We start from the raw sequence: 16,798 nt of genomic DNA, 5'->3' as shown, positions 1-16,798 counted from the left end.
ACCTAATACACTGCTTTCTAGGGCAGGGAATCAAACTGATTCATTGCAACAAATCGGAGATGCTGTAATGTAAGGAAAAAGAGGAGCAATTTCAGCATGCGGCAGCAGCTGGCTTTGGCGAATTAACAGTAAATGTTGCCTGTTAGTTTTATTTAATTTCTTTTTAAAAGCTAATTTAGAAAACTCATTTAATTTCAGTGTTTAAAACCAAAAAGGATCGAAGCACTCGGGCAAAATGCGGAGCCGTCTATTGCTAAGCCTGTGGCTGATTCTCACCTGAGCTATCAGCTGCAGGGCGAGTAGCCTTGGTTCATTTTTTGGATAAAGATGCCAGTTATTAATACAATGCAGCACTCCAGGCTTGGGGAAGAGGGGCTTGAAAGCTGCCTGGCAGAGAAGGACCTCGGGGTGTTGGCTGACGGCAGCTGAACATGAACCAACAGTGTGCTCAGGTGGCCAAGAAGGCCAAGAGCATCTCAGCCTCTAGCAGAAACGCCATGGCCGGCCGGACCAGGGAACTGGTTCTGCTCCTGGCTCTGCCACTGCTGAGGCCACATCTTGAATATTCTGTTCACTTTTGGGCCCCACACTGCAAGAAAGATGTTGAGGGGCTGGAGCCTGTCCTGAGAAGAGCAATGAAGCTGGTGAAGGGGCTGGAGAACAAGTCTTGTGAGGAGCAGCTGAGGGAACCAGGATTCTTTAGCCAAGAAGAAAGGAAGCTGAGGGGAGATCTTATCAATCTCTACAATTCCCTGAAAAGAGCCTGTAGCGAGGCAGGTGTTGGTCTCTTCTCCCAAGTGAGAGACTATAGTATGAGAGGGAATGGCGTCAAGTAGCGCCAAGGAAGCTTCAGATTGGACGTTATGGAAAACTTCTTCACTGAAAGGGTTCTTAAGCACTGGAACAGCTGCCCAGGGAGGTGACTGCCTCACCATCCCTGGAGGTATTTAAAAGATAGGGAGATGAGGTGCTTAGGGATAGGATTTAGTAGTGGACAGGGATGGTTGGGCTGGATGATCTCAAAGGTCTTTTCTAACCTAACGATTCTATGATTGTTTGCAATAAGCGCTGCAAAACTGGCATCCAAGAGCTGGTGCAGGAGAGCAGCCTCTTGCTTGGCTGCTGGGTGTTGGGACAACGAGTCTGGAGCCTCAAGCACTACAATGCTTGGAAAATCCCCGCTCTGTATTAGAATGATGTTACTAGTGTATGAATTATTTAATTATTTATTATTATTTAATTATTTAATTGTATATTTTATATGGTATGAGGTGTGCGTGGTTTGTGTTGTGGATTCCTGCCGCTCACCCCACCATTTTGCCCTGCAGAATGTCGGTGGTGGCACAGCGGTGGTCCAGGTACGTGCCACCGACCGGGACATCGGCCTTAACAGTGTCCTTTCCTACTACATCACCCGTGGAAATGAGGACCTGACCTTCCGCATGGACCGTGTCACCGGCGAGATCGCCACTCGGCCCTCCCCACCCGACCGTGAGCGGCAGAGCTTCTACAGCTTAGTGGTCACTGTTGAGGATGAGGGCACCCCCTCCCTGTCGGTGAGCCACCAAAATGTGCTTTTTGGGGAGAGGATGGAGATGGGCAGCACCGTGGGAGTGAGCTTGGCATTGAGATGTTGTGGGAAAGGGGAAACAGGTACAGGGAGCAATGTTTTGGTGTCCCAGCCATTCGAGTTAAGTCTTAGGGTCCAAATCTGCTGGTATGAAGCTAAGCCTTCTTTGGCAACTGGTCTTGTGGTACCCCCTCTTACAGTTGCTCGTGCAGAATGCTTTCCACTTCACTGCATCTGCTCTGAAGGGGTTTTAGCAGAAGCATTGAACTGTTTCTTTCCAATCTGTAAATGTTAAAAATCCCACCAGCATCCCAAAGGGTGAGTGTGCTGGTGGCTGCAGGAGTTATCTCACTCGCTGGCTACTTGCGCTCTCAGTCCGAAAGGTCTTGGAACGTTGCTGTCCCCCATCTCAGGGTAGAGGGTGGTTGGAGTGGCAGCCGAGTTCAGCTCACCGTCAACCCGTGTGTTCTGCTCTGGTGCCTGCAAATGAGAAGAGCTCCATTAATTATCACTACAGCCGTTGTGGTCCCTGCCATGTGAGATTTGGGCAGCTCGTTAGTTGTGTTGCTGCCATCCGGAGTGCCCTGAGCAGGATCTGGGCAGGCATTTAGGGGCTGATATGAGACCCTGTCCATTATCCTTTGGTCAGGGGCTGTGGCAGTCTTGGTTTTTAGCTACCAGTGTGGAGGATGGTAACTGCCTGGTGGGTAACTGTATTTGCTACAGCCTGGCCTCTCTTCCTCACACCTTCCCCACTCCGTGAGCAGCAAGTCTTGCTATTTGTGCCTTTAAGGAGGACTCTGGTGTGAGAGAATCAAAATAATATCTGGGGCATTTTCAAGTTCCGAGTCCCTCCTAACCCCACGGCTTTGCAGGGAGATGTGCAAGTGCCTGCGTGCACAAAGCAAGTGCAAACCGTGAGAGAGGGAGGTATGACACCCTGTGTGACACCCTGGCAGCCTTCCTCTCCCCCACCTTCACCTGCTATCTTTTGCCATCTCTCCTCTCCTGGCACAGCTCTTGCTGCAAAGCCCTGCTCTACATTTTGAGGAAACAGGTTGCAACCAGCAGTGCAAACTGTGGTTTGCAACTCTTGCTTCAGGCTTTGCACTCCCAACTCCTCCCTCCTGGGTGGTTCACATGCCTGCTTGTGCATCACCATCTTTTTCTTAAGCTGTGCTGCCAGCCTGGCTTAAATCTAGAGAAGTTTCTTTCCTCCAGATGAGAGAAGGCAGCTTCATGTAACTGCAGCATCTGATACCACCAGCTCCTCCTTGTCCCCACCACCCTGGGAGCATCGCTGATGATGCCCTGGTGAGGAATACCGTGCACTGATCCGGGAAATCTCATTGCCATAGCAATATCCTCTTCCCTTCCCAGTGCTGGAGAGGACAAGTGACACACCTTATAGCTTCATGCTGCCAAAGCGATGTCCCAGCAGCCTCGCTTGTCCTCAGAGTTTCTGCTGCGTGACCACCACGTCACTGGCACGAGTTATGCCAGCAGCAACAATCAAAATCCCACTGTGCTGAAGCAAAACAAAGCATCCGGTGACCCGATTCCTGAGTGGAGGGAACAGTTTTGGCCCTTTCTGGAGCTTGAGGATGCTTAGGTCTTTTGAAAGGCTGTCCTGTATGTTGCTGGGTGACTGCAGATCTCGTGACTGGGTGATGAAACCATGTCTGTTGGGAGTTTGTCACCCACCAGAAACCCTGCTCACACAAGTAGGTTTAGGCTGATGCAACGATCCTCAAAAGGGGATTATTGTTTGTAATTCATACATCTCTTCATGTGCTTCAAGATTTAACCTCCCACGTATGGGATAGGCAGAGGAAACAGAGATTGGAAAGGGCTTAGAAGTCCCATGGTGATACCCAGGAAAGCAAGGATACATGGAAACTCAGTCCTCTTGGGAGCTGGAAATGCAGGAGCAAAAGGGTGAAATACTGAGAATAAAAGGAAAGCATTACCTAAAAAAACATTGCAGGAAAGAAAATTTTCATAAGCAAGTGAGCTGCTGGGAAGTCTTGGTGTCCTTGCTTGGGAATTGCAGAAGTCACCCAGGCTCTGTCTGGCCCTGGTGCAAGCCTGCAGCTGCACCTCCCCAAGGCCTGGCCCTGCTCCGGAGGCTCTTGGATGCTTTCCACAGCAGTAGGAAGTATTTCTGCTCCAGGGAGCTGCAGCACCCTTGTGCCCCAGAGCAGGGCTCCTCCTGGCAGCCGTAGAGCTGGGCACTGGCAGCTGCAGCGAGGCAGGGTGGATTGACCAAGCCGCTCCTCGCCACCTAGATGTCTGTCTTACAGCCGCCCCCAGGCAGGGCTGCGTCAGCCTCTGCAGTTTCTGTTCCCATCCGCCCGCTCCAAAACAAGATTTTGAGTGAGGTGCCACAGCTTCTCATTCTCCTCGTGGGTGAAGCCCCGGGCGCGGATGCAGTGGAACACGAGGCGCCAGCTCGGTGTTGTCAGGCAAGGTGCTTACGAGGGCTGGTGAGACCCAGCAAGGTGTGAGCATCTTGCTGGATCACCTCCACCATAATCATCTTGCCCGAAGGTGAAGAGCTGTGCCATCTTCTCCACCAGTGGTGGGGGCCGAGGTGGGGTGCCAGGGCTCCTGCTCCAGCACGTGCGGCAGGCTAGGTAGTTAGCACATTTTTTTCTGCTTAAAGTCTTTATTTTTCCTTCTGTTGAGCTTTTCAGGTGGGAAAACAGTCCCTGATGCCATGCAGTCCCTCACGTGCTGCATCAGTGCCTCTGACAGGGAATGTGGTGACTCAGCTCACCTCTGCCTGCCTGTAGCATGGAGCATCCCAAAATGTGGAATTCCTGCAGCACAGAGCGAAACCTGTTTCCAACAAATCTTTATCCTGTTGTCAAACAGGGCATTCATTCACAAAGAGAGGGACTCAGAGAGGGTTTCAGAGTGCTTTGGACCCGTGGGCAGGCAAATCCCACGTGTGCCTTTCCTGCTACAGCTGCTGGGATAGGGAGAAGGAAACACCAGAGGCAGTGGGAAAGCTTTTCCAATTAAGGTGGGAGAGGGGCTGAGCCATGGATGGGCATAAAACACAAGTCCCGCGCTCAGGAAGTTACATCCAGGGTGGGGGCATTGGTGCTGGCGTCTCCTTTATCCCTCTGCCTGTTGCTGGAGCATCTTGAAATTGCTCTTGCTGAAGGCAATGCTGGATTATCCGAATTCCGCAGTGGGCCAGGGTGTCCCCAGCCCATTGCAGAGGCAAACACTGTTTTCTCCAGCCACGCAGTGTGACAACCCAGCATGCTGCTGGGGATGCTCTGCCTGGGCACACTGCCTGCTATGGCTGCTGCCGAGGTCTGACACGGTTTTGATATGAGTAATATTTATGTTTGTCTAGTGGCAATTTTTCCCCCGCTTTACAACAAAAACAGAAGCAAAAGAAAAAAAAACAAACACACCCTTCGAGTATTAGTGTCTACCACAAGGTTTTATCTCCTCGCTGGGGGCTGAGTCACGCTGGAGCCGGACCCGTGGCTTCTTTTGGATAAGGAATGCCAGGGTGCTGTGTTCGGACAGAGGATGCTGTGAGGGTATGAGGTTTAATAAGGCCAAATGCCGGGTCCTGCACTTGGGGCACAACAACCCCATGCAGTGGTACAGACTGGGGGAAGAGTGGCTGGAGAGCTGCACGGAGGAGAAGGAGCTGGGGGTAATGGTTGACAGCCGACTGAACATGAGCCAGCAGTGTGCCCAAGTGGCCAAGAAGGCCAACGGCATCTTGGCTTGGATCAGAAATGGGGTCACCAGCAGGTCCAGGGAGGTTATTCTCCCTCTGTACTCGGCACTGGTGAGACCGCACCTTGAGTACTGTGTTCAGTTCTGGGCCCCTCACCACAAGAAGGATGTTGAGGCTCTGGAGTGTGTCCAGAGAAGAGCAACAAAGCTGGTGAGGGGCTGGAGAACAAGTCTTACGAGGAGCGGCTGAGAGAGCTGCGGTTGTTTAGCCTGGAGAAGAGGAGGCTGAGGGGAGACCTTATTACTCTCTACAACTACCTGAAAGGAGGTTGTGGAGAGGAGGGAGCTGGGCTCTTCTCCCAAGTGACAGGGGACAGGACAAGGGGGAATGGCCTGAAGCTCCGCCAGGGGAGGTTCAGGTTGGATATCAGAAAAAAATTCTTCACAGTAAGAGTCATTGGGCACTGGAACAGCTGCCCAGGGAGGGGGTCGAGTCGCCTTCCCTGGAGGTGTTTAAGGAACCGGTGGATGAAGTGCTTAGGGACATGGTTTAGGGAGTGTTAGGAATGGTTGGACTCAATGATCCAATGGGTCCTTTCCAACCTTGTGATTCTGTGAGGGTCCCCGTGTCCCCTGGGGCATTGCAGGGCTCATGGGGACGGCTGCTCTGGCTGTGCTGGCACTGGGAGGATGGGGACAAGCCAGCCAGAGCGTTTCCCCAGTGCCTGCTGTGTGCTCCCATGACTCCCCCTCTCCACAGGGGTTCTCAGCCACATCACATCCTCCAACACCCTCAAGACGAACTTTCTAATTTACAGGCATTTAGGAAAAAAAAAAAAAAAGAAGAAAACCCATAAACATCCCTTTTTTTTTTTTTTTCCTTTTAATCAGCACTGATAATGAAACAAACAGAGAGATAAATTCCCCTGATCCCAAGCCAAGGATAAAATTGCAGCAGAAACAAGACTCCTCCCAATGTGTGTCCAGCTGAAAATGCAGCAGCCTCGCAAGTTCGTGGCCGTCTGAAAAAGCTGGTGGGGAGGGAGGGCTCCGTCAGCAGCAGGGAGCCTCTCCCCTTCCTGTTTTGCAAAGAACAAGGTAGTACAAGGTTGGCCGGTGCCCCTGTTTGTCTTGTGGTGGATAAAGTACTTTACCATCCGCTCCTGAAGAGGATGTTCAGTCAAAGAGGCAGAAATAGGTTGACGTTGCAGAACGTAAACCTCTGGCAATAAGTTAAATCCTTGGGGAGGTTTGCAGGTGTGGGTCGTCTTTCTCTCCCTGCATCCTCGATTTCCAGCTGGTCCATAAAACGTGAGCAGTACAGAGTCATGCTCTTCTCCATAGAAATAGGTAGTTAAAAACCAAAATCCAGGCAAGTGAAGTGAAGTTCATTTCCAGCCAGGGCAGGAGGCGAGGGCAAGACTCCTGCACAGAGCTTCATTTTTTAAGGCTTTGCTGCCCGTGGCCGTGCTGCCCGCCTGGGGCTCTTGGCTCAGTGAGCTTGGCACAGAGGCTGCCTCTCCTCTCCCGTCTGCAGCTGAGGAATGTGGTTTCCTCCGGGATCTTTAGGCTTTCAAGGAATTTGGTGAGTCCGGAACAGGATCTGGAAAAGGGCAGACCAGGAGTATTAGTCCAGCTTGCAGGGGGCTAGTCCGCCTGGGGGGATATGCTTTGGGAAGTCACCAAATCCTGCTCTTCCATGGAAAACAAAGGCTTTGGGTTCTTCCCATCTTCAAAGACCTAGAACCTGATGTCCCACATAAGGCAAAGTTTGCAGCCAATATTTAACCCCTCCTTTCCCGTTCACTCCCCACCTTGGCTGCCTCTTCCCTTCCCACCCCTCCTGCAGCGGTCCCCATCGGGGCTCAGCATCACCAGTCACTCACCCAGCGTCGGGAAGAAGCAGTCTCCAGGGCCAGGGGGGGACAAGGGGGTGCCAGGCTCCGAGAGCAGGCGCCGCCCTGACTCGGAGGGCTGACGGCTGGCCATGTAGGAGAGCTGGGGTCTCGGCCGCGGCTCTGTGCTCGCTGAGGGCACCGCCTCAAAGACGGGGTTTTCTATGCCTTGGGCACTGCTGTGGGAAAGGAGAGGGCATGAGAGGTGGGGATCGTTTTTATTTCAGGAGCCTTTTTTATCCTTAGGGTTTTGGCTGAGCACTGGGAAACACCAGACAGGACAGGGAGCAGGTTCAGGCACCTCAGCTGAGAGCAAGCAGAGAGCCCAGTGCAAAGAAAAGCTTAGCCAAAAGCACCATAGTTTCAAGTCTGCTGCAGCTTGGGGAGATGTGTACCCTTGGCGGGAGCGAAAAGAAAGGGGACATTTCCCATTCAGAGGGAGGGAAGAGAAACAGCGGCTGCCCAGAAGGAGACAGGACCCAGGATGTGGGTGCCACCAGCATCACTCATTCTGCCCAGTGAGGATACATTGCCAGCTTCAAGAGGAGGCGAGGAGGACAAGACCCTTACAGGCTCCAGGATGTGCAAGGAGGTTGAAGGGAGCTGGAAACATGTGGGTTTCCTCACCTGTCCATCCTGACGAGCTCATGAGCACCTGCCAAGGACAAAATGGTTGGCCTGAGTGTCAGCAGTGTGATGCCCAGCCTCAAACCCAGACCCACTGCCAGTGCTGTTTTCTGGTGTCTCCTCTCTGTTGAATTCCTTCTCTTCCTCAGCGTTCTCCCCCTCCCGACTCCCTCCTCCCCTCCATTTCTCCCTTCTTCAACATCAGCCTCTTTGCCCTCAAATCTCCTTTTCTGTATTACTGCCACCTCCTGCCTTACTCCCCAGCCCAGCCTCCCCCTAGACAGGGCAAAATGGATGCAGGAAGGCACGCAGCCAGTCTTTTGGGCCAAGGATGGATGTCGAAAGTGCAGTTCCCGTTCTTGTGGCTGGCATTGTGCCCGCTGCTGCTGTAGAAACCAAAGGGTTTGCTCAGAGCTGCCCACCGGGCTTGGTGAGAGAAACCACAGGGTCCCAGTCTTGCCCAAGGCATGATGAAACAGCTTTACTGGTTAAGGTGCTGCCCCTTTCTGCTTAATTACTGAAATCACTGGAAGCTGAGTGTGGGCAGGAGCTGGCAGCTGCCTGCACCTCGACACTGCCTGGTTTTCTCCAACTGGGGCAGTGGGGGAAGATGTGCTATGCTGCAGTCCTATTGCTAGAGACATGTAAAGGGGTCTTTTTAAAGAATGAGGAGGAAAAGCACAAATAATGTTTTTTCCATCACTTAGAAGCAAAGCTTCTATTTCAGTTGTGTGCTGGAGGGATGGGTGAGTAAATGAGCCGGCTCTTGCAGTGGATGGGGAGGAAAGGGCTCAATGGGGAGGGGACCGGGCAGCATCGTTGCAGTCTCAGAGCCTCCAGCACACTCCCAGGGTTCCTCGCAGGCATCACAGGTCTCCCTCCTACCTCACGCTCCACACCAAGAACCTGCAGGCATGCCCAGCCCTTCCCAGGAGAGCTTTTCAGGAGACACCTGGCAGGGATGTGTCTCTGGGCCATCTTACACAGTGCCCGTGGGACTCAGGGCAGCCAAAATCTGTGACCCTGGTGGGACATCCCATAAAGGCCATGCCAACGCTGGTAGGGAGATGAGATGGATGTCCCTGCAGGCCAGCTGGCAAGGGGACGGTACGTACGTCTGCTGCTGACTGCTTGTCTCTGTTTGTAAATCAGGAACAAGATGAGGGGCAGGCAGAGGATGCCCACGATGCAGGCAGCAGTTGCCAGCGCGGCGGCCGTGATACCTGCAACAGAAGAGGGCAGAGCTGGAGCAGGTGGCAGGCAGGGTTTCCCTTGCCTTTCCTTGGTTTCCTCAAGCTGCTCCTAATGGGGTTTGTGCTGGAATGCATTGCCGCTTGTGGAGATAAGCTCTGAGACATCAGTTTAGGACCTTGACCAAAATTCTGAGGTATCAGTTTAGGACCTTGACCAAAGTCCTTCTTTGCTGGAGAATACTTCAAGGTTTTTACTTGGTTTTCTAGATATGAGGAGAGAAGCAGGGGCCCTGATAAAACCCTTTGAAGTAAGTAGAAAGACTCTCAGCGATTTCAAAGTGTGCTGACTCTGAACCATGGCCAGCTCATCAAAAACAGGCTACCTCAATGTATTTGTGCATCAAAGGGCTCATTACCCAAGTCATCTGCTGATGAACATCCCCCTGGAGTGCTCTACGTCAGAGGCTCACCAGAAAGGCTGGCAACCTTTCGGGACATCTGTGGCCATCAAGGTCTTTGTGGGATGGCTTCTGCTGGGGTCAAGAGCTGCCTCCTAAATCAAGGGCAGGTTCAGCTCAAGTCCTCCTCTCCAGCACATCCATCTGGAGAAGCAGCCTCTTGCTCTATGTGTGTTGCAGGGGGATTTTCTTTTCCCCTTTTCTTTTTTGCCTGGCAGGACAGGGTGGCCCAACATATGGCACTGAGGGTCTGAGACAGAAAGTACAACTCTTAGGGAGGAGGGTACAGTTTCCACTGGCTGCACTGTCCAAAACCATGCTGTGAACCAATAATAGCAAAATCTGCCCATTCATCAGCCAAAAAAACGGGAGTAGGGACAGAGCAGCCCACAGAGAAACCACCTGCATAGCAAAGTATGGGCACCTCCAATGTCCAGACACACTGCTGGGGGAGCCTCATATTGTCTGAGCACTCAAGCAAGATTGGGTTTCCCCTGCTAGAATATCTCTTGGGGACAGGTGACGTGGGCTCGGGATGGTGGCAGGGAGTTTCTAGAGGTTTCTGTGACTCTTTACCTTTCTGTCCCTTCCCATCCGCTCACAACAGCAGCTACTAAATCCCCAGATCGTGTTTAGGGGGGGAGCTCAGATGTTTTATAACCACAGGGCGAATGATCTCCATGGGCTTCAAGACAGTCATGTCCAAGTGATGGGCCAAAGGAGGCTCTCCTGAACCTGAGGGGGCAGCCTTGGAATTCACCCTCCCAACACTTGACCATGAGGTTGCATCTGGGCACTGTCATGTTTGTAGCAAGCAGCTATCCTAGGGAAATACACAGGCCGGGATGGTGAGCACTGAGGTTTTTTCCCTTTACCTTTGCCCGTGGCAGTGTGAAATGTGCAGTTTTGAAGCCCTCCTCTGCCTGTGAAGGAAAAGAGAAAAGTGTGTTAGATCTCAGGGGATTCGCTCGGGTACCACAGAGCTGCCACACCTGCTAGCTGTGCTCACCGGTGTTAAGAAAATCAGCCCTGAGGACCTCAAAAGCAAAAGTTTAATCCTGGGAACCTTAAACTGAGATTCCAGCTGCAAGACCCTTTTTCTCTTGTGGTGGCAGGGCCTGACCCTGGCCATGCAGGCTCTTTACTTTTGGGTCAGAAAGAAAAAATATCTACCTTAACACTGCAAAGCAAGGACAGGGGATACCTCCCCCTCCTGTTTGCACCTCCGTGGGCAGCTCTTCCTTCTGGGCTGCTGCCCTGTGGTTATCTACAAGAGCTGCATCCCAAGCAACGCCTGCAGCCCTTACGCTTGGGCTTGCTGAGCTCCTTTTATGTTGAGATTTATTTTACTCTCTTCCAGAAAAAGGTTGAGGAAGATCAGTGAAACTATGTAGCATGAATTTTATTGCATTCCAGCCTCTTGAATTTTTTATATTTTTTTTTTTTTTAGTGTTCCAGTGCTCTCTGGCCCCAATTCAAACCTTCAGCATCTGCTGCTCTTTGACTCTTGTAGTCAACTCATGGCTTGGGCTTTCAGCATCAGCACGCCTGGCCTCCCCAGCCCCGATGCTGGACCCCAGCATCCCCCACCAGCCCTCATCTGCTGCCTCACCATAAACCACCCTGGTACGGACACAGGACTGACAGGGACTCCCCTTTCCCCTCTCACCTTTCTGAATCTGCAACTCCACAAAGCCATGAGCGACTTGCAAGGTGTGAGGCTTGCCGTGCTCCCGCCTGGCCTCCACGGCGTAGCAGCAGTAATTCCCACTGTCCTGCACCGTCAGGTTCATCACCACGATGTGAAAGGCACCGTGGTGGTCCTGAATAAACTCCACCCCGTGGTGGATGCCTTGCCCCACGATGGGGGATTTTTGGGTGTTGTTGCCCAGTGACTCGTGGTGCCTCCCCAGGTCGTGGTGCAGCTCCTTCTCGGTGACATTGCGGATGTGCTTCTTCTCGGAGCAGCTCTGGTCACCGTTGCTGCTGAAGTACCAGGTTTTGTAGAGGAGGTCGTGACGGTCAGCGAGGGGACCGCTGATCCGGCAGGTCAAGGTGACGTTCTGGCCCTCAGGGCAGACGCAGAGCGAGTACGGTGTGGTGATCAGGAAAGCAGCCACCGGCCCTCCTGCCGGGGAGAAGGTACGGGGACAGAGTCAGACCCTAAGCTTACCCTGAGCTCATAGCAAAATGGGGCTCCCTCCCCAAACGAGCACTGCAAACCTCATCGCTGGTGTTGACAAAGGGATGGGTAGGGATTGCAGTGGGAGAGCAGGCAGAGGGAAAACAGACTTCACCTCTGCCCTTAGGGTGAGAAAACTCATGAGCTCCCCTTATCCCAAGAGATGGGATGCATGATGTGAGCCCTTGACCTGCTCTGTAGCAACATCGCAGCGTGGCTGGAAGCACAATTTCACCCTAGAAATAATCCCTGAAGGAGAAGCATGCTTTAAATAGAGCTGAGCATCAGCTTTTAATAGCGGTGAGGGGGCAGAAGTTAACCCAGGGCTGGCAGAGCTGGCAGAGAAGGGCTGGGGGGTGGGTCTAAGCAGGCGCCCGGGGCACCAGACCTCTGCATAGCAGGGCAGTGGAGTGTGGCTTGTGAATGAAGAAATACAAGTGCTGCTGAGCCAGCTGCAAATAAAAAGGAGAAAAAAATAATAGCTAGAAGGAGCCCGTGCCCCGCCGAGGTCAGGCAGGGAGTGGGTCCCACCCTGCGTGTTTTTCAGCTGCTGGGGAGGAGAAGGGGGAACTGGCTGACAGCGACTGTGAGGAGCTGCTTGAAAATGAAAACAGTTTTCAGAGAGAAATCGCTGGCTGCTGTTGGTTGCAAAACATGGGCGGGAGGCCTGGCAGAGGCGCAGGAGTGAGGGACGTGCTGCAGCATTATTGGTTCCAGCCCAGCACATCAGCAAGGGCCACTGGTGGGTAAGGGGAGCTTTGCTAGAGGAGAGAGAGAGAGAGGAGCAAACCCACGAGAGTCTTTGGTCCTCTGGCCTCACAGCCACTTCGCGTTTGCGGAAGTGCAAACGTCACTGTCAAAAGCTGAAGATTAGAGATTCTGGGTACATTTTCTTTAAATTATTAAGAAAAAGAGGTTCCTGGGCTAGTTTGCAAAGGAGAAGATGATATCAGGACAAGCTGTTCTTTATTTTGGTAACATCCTGTTATGCCATCAGCTCTGTCACTGTTTCGCTTTGAGGTTTTTCACTTGCTATATCGAGCGGGCAGCAATCACAGGCGGGGTGTACTGTGCCTGCCCACAAGCCATCCAACCGGGCCAGAGGCTCCCTATCAATGGGCTGCCAGGAGAGCATCCTTCTCTGTTCAAGGTCACTGCGTCACCTCCTCAGTTCGGGGCTCTGCTTGAAAGAGTGAAAGCGAAAATATCCTCTGAGCTTTCCACCCCCTCGTGGTTATTTATGGCTTTAAGGACCATGGTGATGGCTAAGAACAGTCGTGAAGCCCCTGAGTCCTAGAAGAGGTGGCTTGCAGGCAGAGAAGGGTTTGCGGAGGGGATCTGCAGTGCCAAGGAGTTCCGCAGAGCCGGGAATATTGTGACCTTTGCTGGACTGCTCTGGCTTATTGCTCTGGCTTCTTGCAGGCGCCTCCTCCTCATGACACGTGCCAGCAGCAGGTCCCTAGGGCTGCTCTAGGGCAAAGGTTTGCATGGCCTGAGCTTAACACTGCCTCATTCGGGCTTGTTTTCAAGCCCCAGCTGCTCTTCAGCCTCGGATGCTGCTGGGGCCAGGATGCTTGGCTGGGCTGGCTGGATTTTGGCACACAGTGGAATGGGTCTCCCACCTCCTTGCCAGCGTTCCAAGCACAAAAGGCACCTCAGATGTGTTTCTTGATACCTGCCACAACGGGAAGTGCCCCATTCACACCAGGGGTCCCTCGGGAGCCTGGGGAAGGGAAGCCAGGGCTCTATTGGAGGAAGCCGCACTTCCAATACTTTGCAAAAGTATCTGCGGGAGTCTTTGTTTCCCAGCTCCCCCCTTCAAATAAAAAGGGACTGCCTCGCTCATCTCTGCACAGTTTGCAAAGCTGTGCCTTATTAAGCCATCCAGCCTCCACCCCCGGGGTTTGATGGGAACCGTCTGGATGGAAAGTCAACACAGCCCACGCTTTCGGCAGTGGCTCCCAGCCGCAGGGAGAGGCAGAGGTTACCACGTGTGTGAAGCCTTCAGCATTACCAACTTCCCTTCTTTCTCCCAAGCAGGGGAAGGCTTCCAAAAGCCAGTGAGTGGAGGAGAAAACAGGTGGGGAGCAGTGGTGACGAGGCGTAACGTGCCCCGTGGCTGTGCCAAGGAAGTTGTTGTTCCCTTCCCAAGATGTAATGAAGCTTTAAAGCCATGCTAGGTGCCAGATGGTGCCCAGAGGAAACGTTTTCTGTCATTGCCTTTACACTAAAGCTCGTGGATCTTAATCTTCCCTGAGTGCTGTGGGCTTCTTCCATGACCAAACTCCAGGTTTGGCTCTGTCCCATCCCAGTCAGACCATTCCTTTTGAAGTCAGCACTGCTCACAAATCCCAAAATAAAACCAGATGTCCAGCTCTGCGCAGCTCCAGCCAAGAGAGCCAAGGAAGCACTGAACCCGCCAAAGTCCAAGCCAAGAGCTGTCATATTGTCACCATCTGGTAAAGACCAAGAAGATCTCAAGTGGGTGCCAAAAGTGCCTCTCTTCCTCTTTGACACCTCGGTGGCTTCAGCTTCTCCCCGCCGACCCATAGTGTTGTGATGGTGCATCACAGAATCCGGTGAAGCAGAATCTGGTCACAGAATCTGGTGCATCCTCGGTGCTGGCCCTGCTGCCTAGCTTGGAACTTGGGAGCCCTCCTTTCAGAGAAAACAAAATGTGAAAAAGAGAAGTGCAAAAGCCAAGGAGCCTGTGTTGCTTTGCCAACAAACAGCTTAAAGAAAACTAGACTTCATGCCAAATTCTGGGTCAGTGAGCAAAAGCCTCTCCTGGTTTCTTCTAACTTTATTCCACTACTGTGGCAAGCAGGTGTTTACTTTACACTCCTGTGACTTACAGAAGTGATTTCCATGTCATGTTGCCTCTTTCCACGCCAGGGAGATCTGAGTGGGAGGGCTGAAGCTTTTGGAGGGGCTCATCCGTCTCAGAGGAGGGGCTGCTGGAGAGAGAGCAGCTGCTCAGTGCTGGAGCAAGGAACCCACGTTTAATTCCTCTTCTGGGAGCTTTTGTAACAGCCTCGCATGAAAGTGCCACAAACCCTTCATCACTGTGCTGTCATTATGCTTCAGAGTTATCAGCCAGGTGAAATATGCAGGGGCATCCATACCTCAGCACAAGTACTTAGGGCAAGAAAGAAAAAACTTGCTAAAGATGCCAGACACCCTTTAACGGCCCTCATCTCCCACACGCTGAGGGTTCAAATGGCTCTTCAGCAGTGGGGCTGCTCCCTTCGTACCCATCATCCAGGCTGTGGGGAGAGCAGCCTGGAGGTGCTGCACCCACAAAAGGGCTCTGCCTTGCTCTTCTTCCAGCACGACCCTGGCTCAGAGACAGGGTCACAACTCCAGGTTTGTGCTTGGGATGCAATTTTGGAAAGGCCAGCTCAGCTACCATCCCCTGAGTGGAGAGGGACCGCTTCCCCATCCATCTAGCTGCCAGTCCGAAATCACGTAGGAGGTGCATGTCTCCCAGGGCTCCATTTCTCCATCAAGCCCGGCTAAAATTAGTTGGGGAGTCAGAAAGTTTTGGCAGACATGTGGTGGCACAAAGCTCAGTTCTGTTGGCACCAGACTCACGTTGAACATCGGTGTTGCAGGAGGTCCGATTTTCGGTCCCAGCATCCCAGACATGTAAATGAGATAGTCCAAAGCCCCATGGAGATATTGGGAATCAATCGCTGATATCAAGAGGCTTGGATGAGAAGCAAAGCACCCTTCAATCCACACCAGAGGAGAGAGGAGAAGGGACCCTCTGCCCCATTGTAGAGGGGCATCCTTTCTTCCTGGGGATGTGCCGGCAGGAATCCTAGAGGCAGTCACTTTGCAGTCCTGGACAGAGGGAGAAGCCAAGCCCGGTAGGATGCTCACCATCCACCTGTGCAGGGCAGGGAGGAAGCATGATCCTTCCCAACTTCATTCTCTGACCCTTCATCCACAGTTGAGCTGTGATTTTAATTGCCACAACACCGTTCACCTGCCTGGCCCCAGAGCCCCACTGGTGGAAATGCTGCCTGCAAGGGCTCTGCAAGGACAGAGCATCCCCACCACCACCCTGGTGAGTGGCCGGTGGGTTTCCAGCACTGGGGAGCCCTAGCTCAGAGGAAGGCAAAGTTGGTGGCCGCACACCACGGTCCTGGCTCGGCCACCTGCCAACCCAGAGAAGCTGCCCAACACGCTCTAGCAATTATGGCATCCTTAGAGAGGGCATCCCAGCCCTGGTCACAGCAACCACCTCTCTCCACTCTCCCGGGGCTGATGAAAGTCTCCTTTCGCTGCGATGTGGGGCGACTGTGTGGCCAGGGACCTCCGCAGCACCAGGACAAAGTGCTGTGCAGGAGCAGCGTGGCTTTTCCAGCTCTGGATCCTCAGCAAGGGGCTGGCAGGGGCAGGGAGTGGCTGCTTTCCGTCCACACATGTTAGATCAAAGCAAAGGAAGAAGCCAAAAACCCAGTCCCGGAGTTTTAAAACAGCAGCTCCCTCATGGCTCCTTCTCCCTGATACAACCAGCATCGCATGGAACACCGGCTTGAACCCCCCCCAACTCTGAAATCAGAAGGTGAGGAAGTAAATAACCCCGAAAATGCCCCAAATTCCTTGTGCCGAGGCACAACCCCAGCCAAGTGAACGCGCTTGTCCCAGCAAGGAGAGTTTCTGCGGGCAGGGAGGAGGGGAAAGCAAGCTGGAGCTTACCGTGGGAAGCGAGCAGGTAGAGCAGAGCCAGCGAGAGCCCAGGCTGGGGGGATGTCACCTCCATCACGTCTGGGGTGACCGCAGGGACTTCGCCTCTGCAGAGTCACTCACACGCTCTGAGCAGCCCCGCAGCGGCAGCCGGACTTGCACACACAGGAAATTTCATTGAGATATTACGCCCAGCGATGGAGAGAACTGCGAGCACCCCCAGGAGGTGAGATGCGGGTGCATCTGCTGGGGGTTTTCACCCTTGCAGCATCTGGTAGAGCAAGCTGGTCCCCCTGCACGCTGTTTTGGGGTGCATGGGAGGCAGCGGGGAAGGATACTCGCTGTGCTGGGGACGTGCTGGTGCCGGCCCCCATTCCTTCCGCTGGCACGAGCCGATCCCGTGGGGCCAATCTTCGTTCAAGCTCCCTTTGCTTTTAATGATTCTTTTTCCCATGTTTGTGAGGATTAAG

General features: G+C 53.1%; 2 protein-coding genes across 6 annotated transcripts in view; one reads left to right on the top strand and one right to left on the bottom strand.

Annotated features, from left to right (window-relative positions):
* CDH23 (cadherin related 23) overlaps positions 1-16,798 on the top strand; it is a 219,539-nt gene that overhangs the window by 181,639 nt on the left and 21,102 nt on the right. For all 4 annotated transcript variants that reach the window (XM_054071251.1, XM_054071246.1, XM_054071245.1 and 1 more), the window contains one exon: positions 1,329-1,556. In XM_054071251.1, coding sequence (XP_053927226.1) covers positions 1,329-1,556 — 228 coding nt within the window. The remainder of the gene's footprint in view (positions 1-1,328; positions 1,557-16,798) is intronic.
* Positions 6,162-16,518, bottom strand: VSIR (V-set immunoregulatory receptor). 2 transcript variants are annotated; one of them, XM_054071252.1, is made up of 7 exons: positions 16,341-16,518; positions 11,121-11,579; positions 10,327-10,374; positions 8,916-9,023; positions 7,801-7,828; positions 7,165-7,349; positions 6,162-6,881 (listed from the first exon to the last, which is right to left on the bottom strand). In XM_054071252.1, the coding sequence occupies exons 1-7, from the start codon at positions 16,402-16,404 to the stop codon at positions 6,844-6,846; spliced, it is 930 nt and encodes a 309-aa protein (XP_053927227.1). In that variant the 5' UTR covers positions 16,405-16,518; the 3' UTR covers positions 6,162-6,843. The 2 variants fall into 2 exon arrangements, with proteins under 2 accessions (XP_053927227.1, XP_009554106.2); XM_009555811.2 differs by having other exon boundaries at positions 7,165-7,352; positions 16,341-16,515.

Source organism: Cuculus canorus, chromosome 7 (assembly GCF_017976375.1).
Source record: "Cuculus canorus isolate bCucCan1 chromosome 7, bCucCan1.pri, whole genome shotgun sequence".
Lineage (NCBI taxonomy): Eukaryota > Metazoa > Chordata > Aves > Cuculiformes > Cuculidae > Cuculus > Cuculus canorus.
The sequence above is the reverse complement of the archived record's forward strand: the minus strand, read 5'-3'. Positions and strand labels throughout refer to the sequence as shown.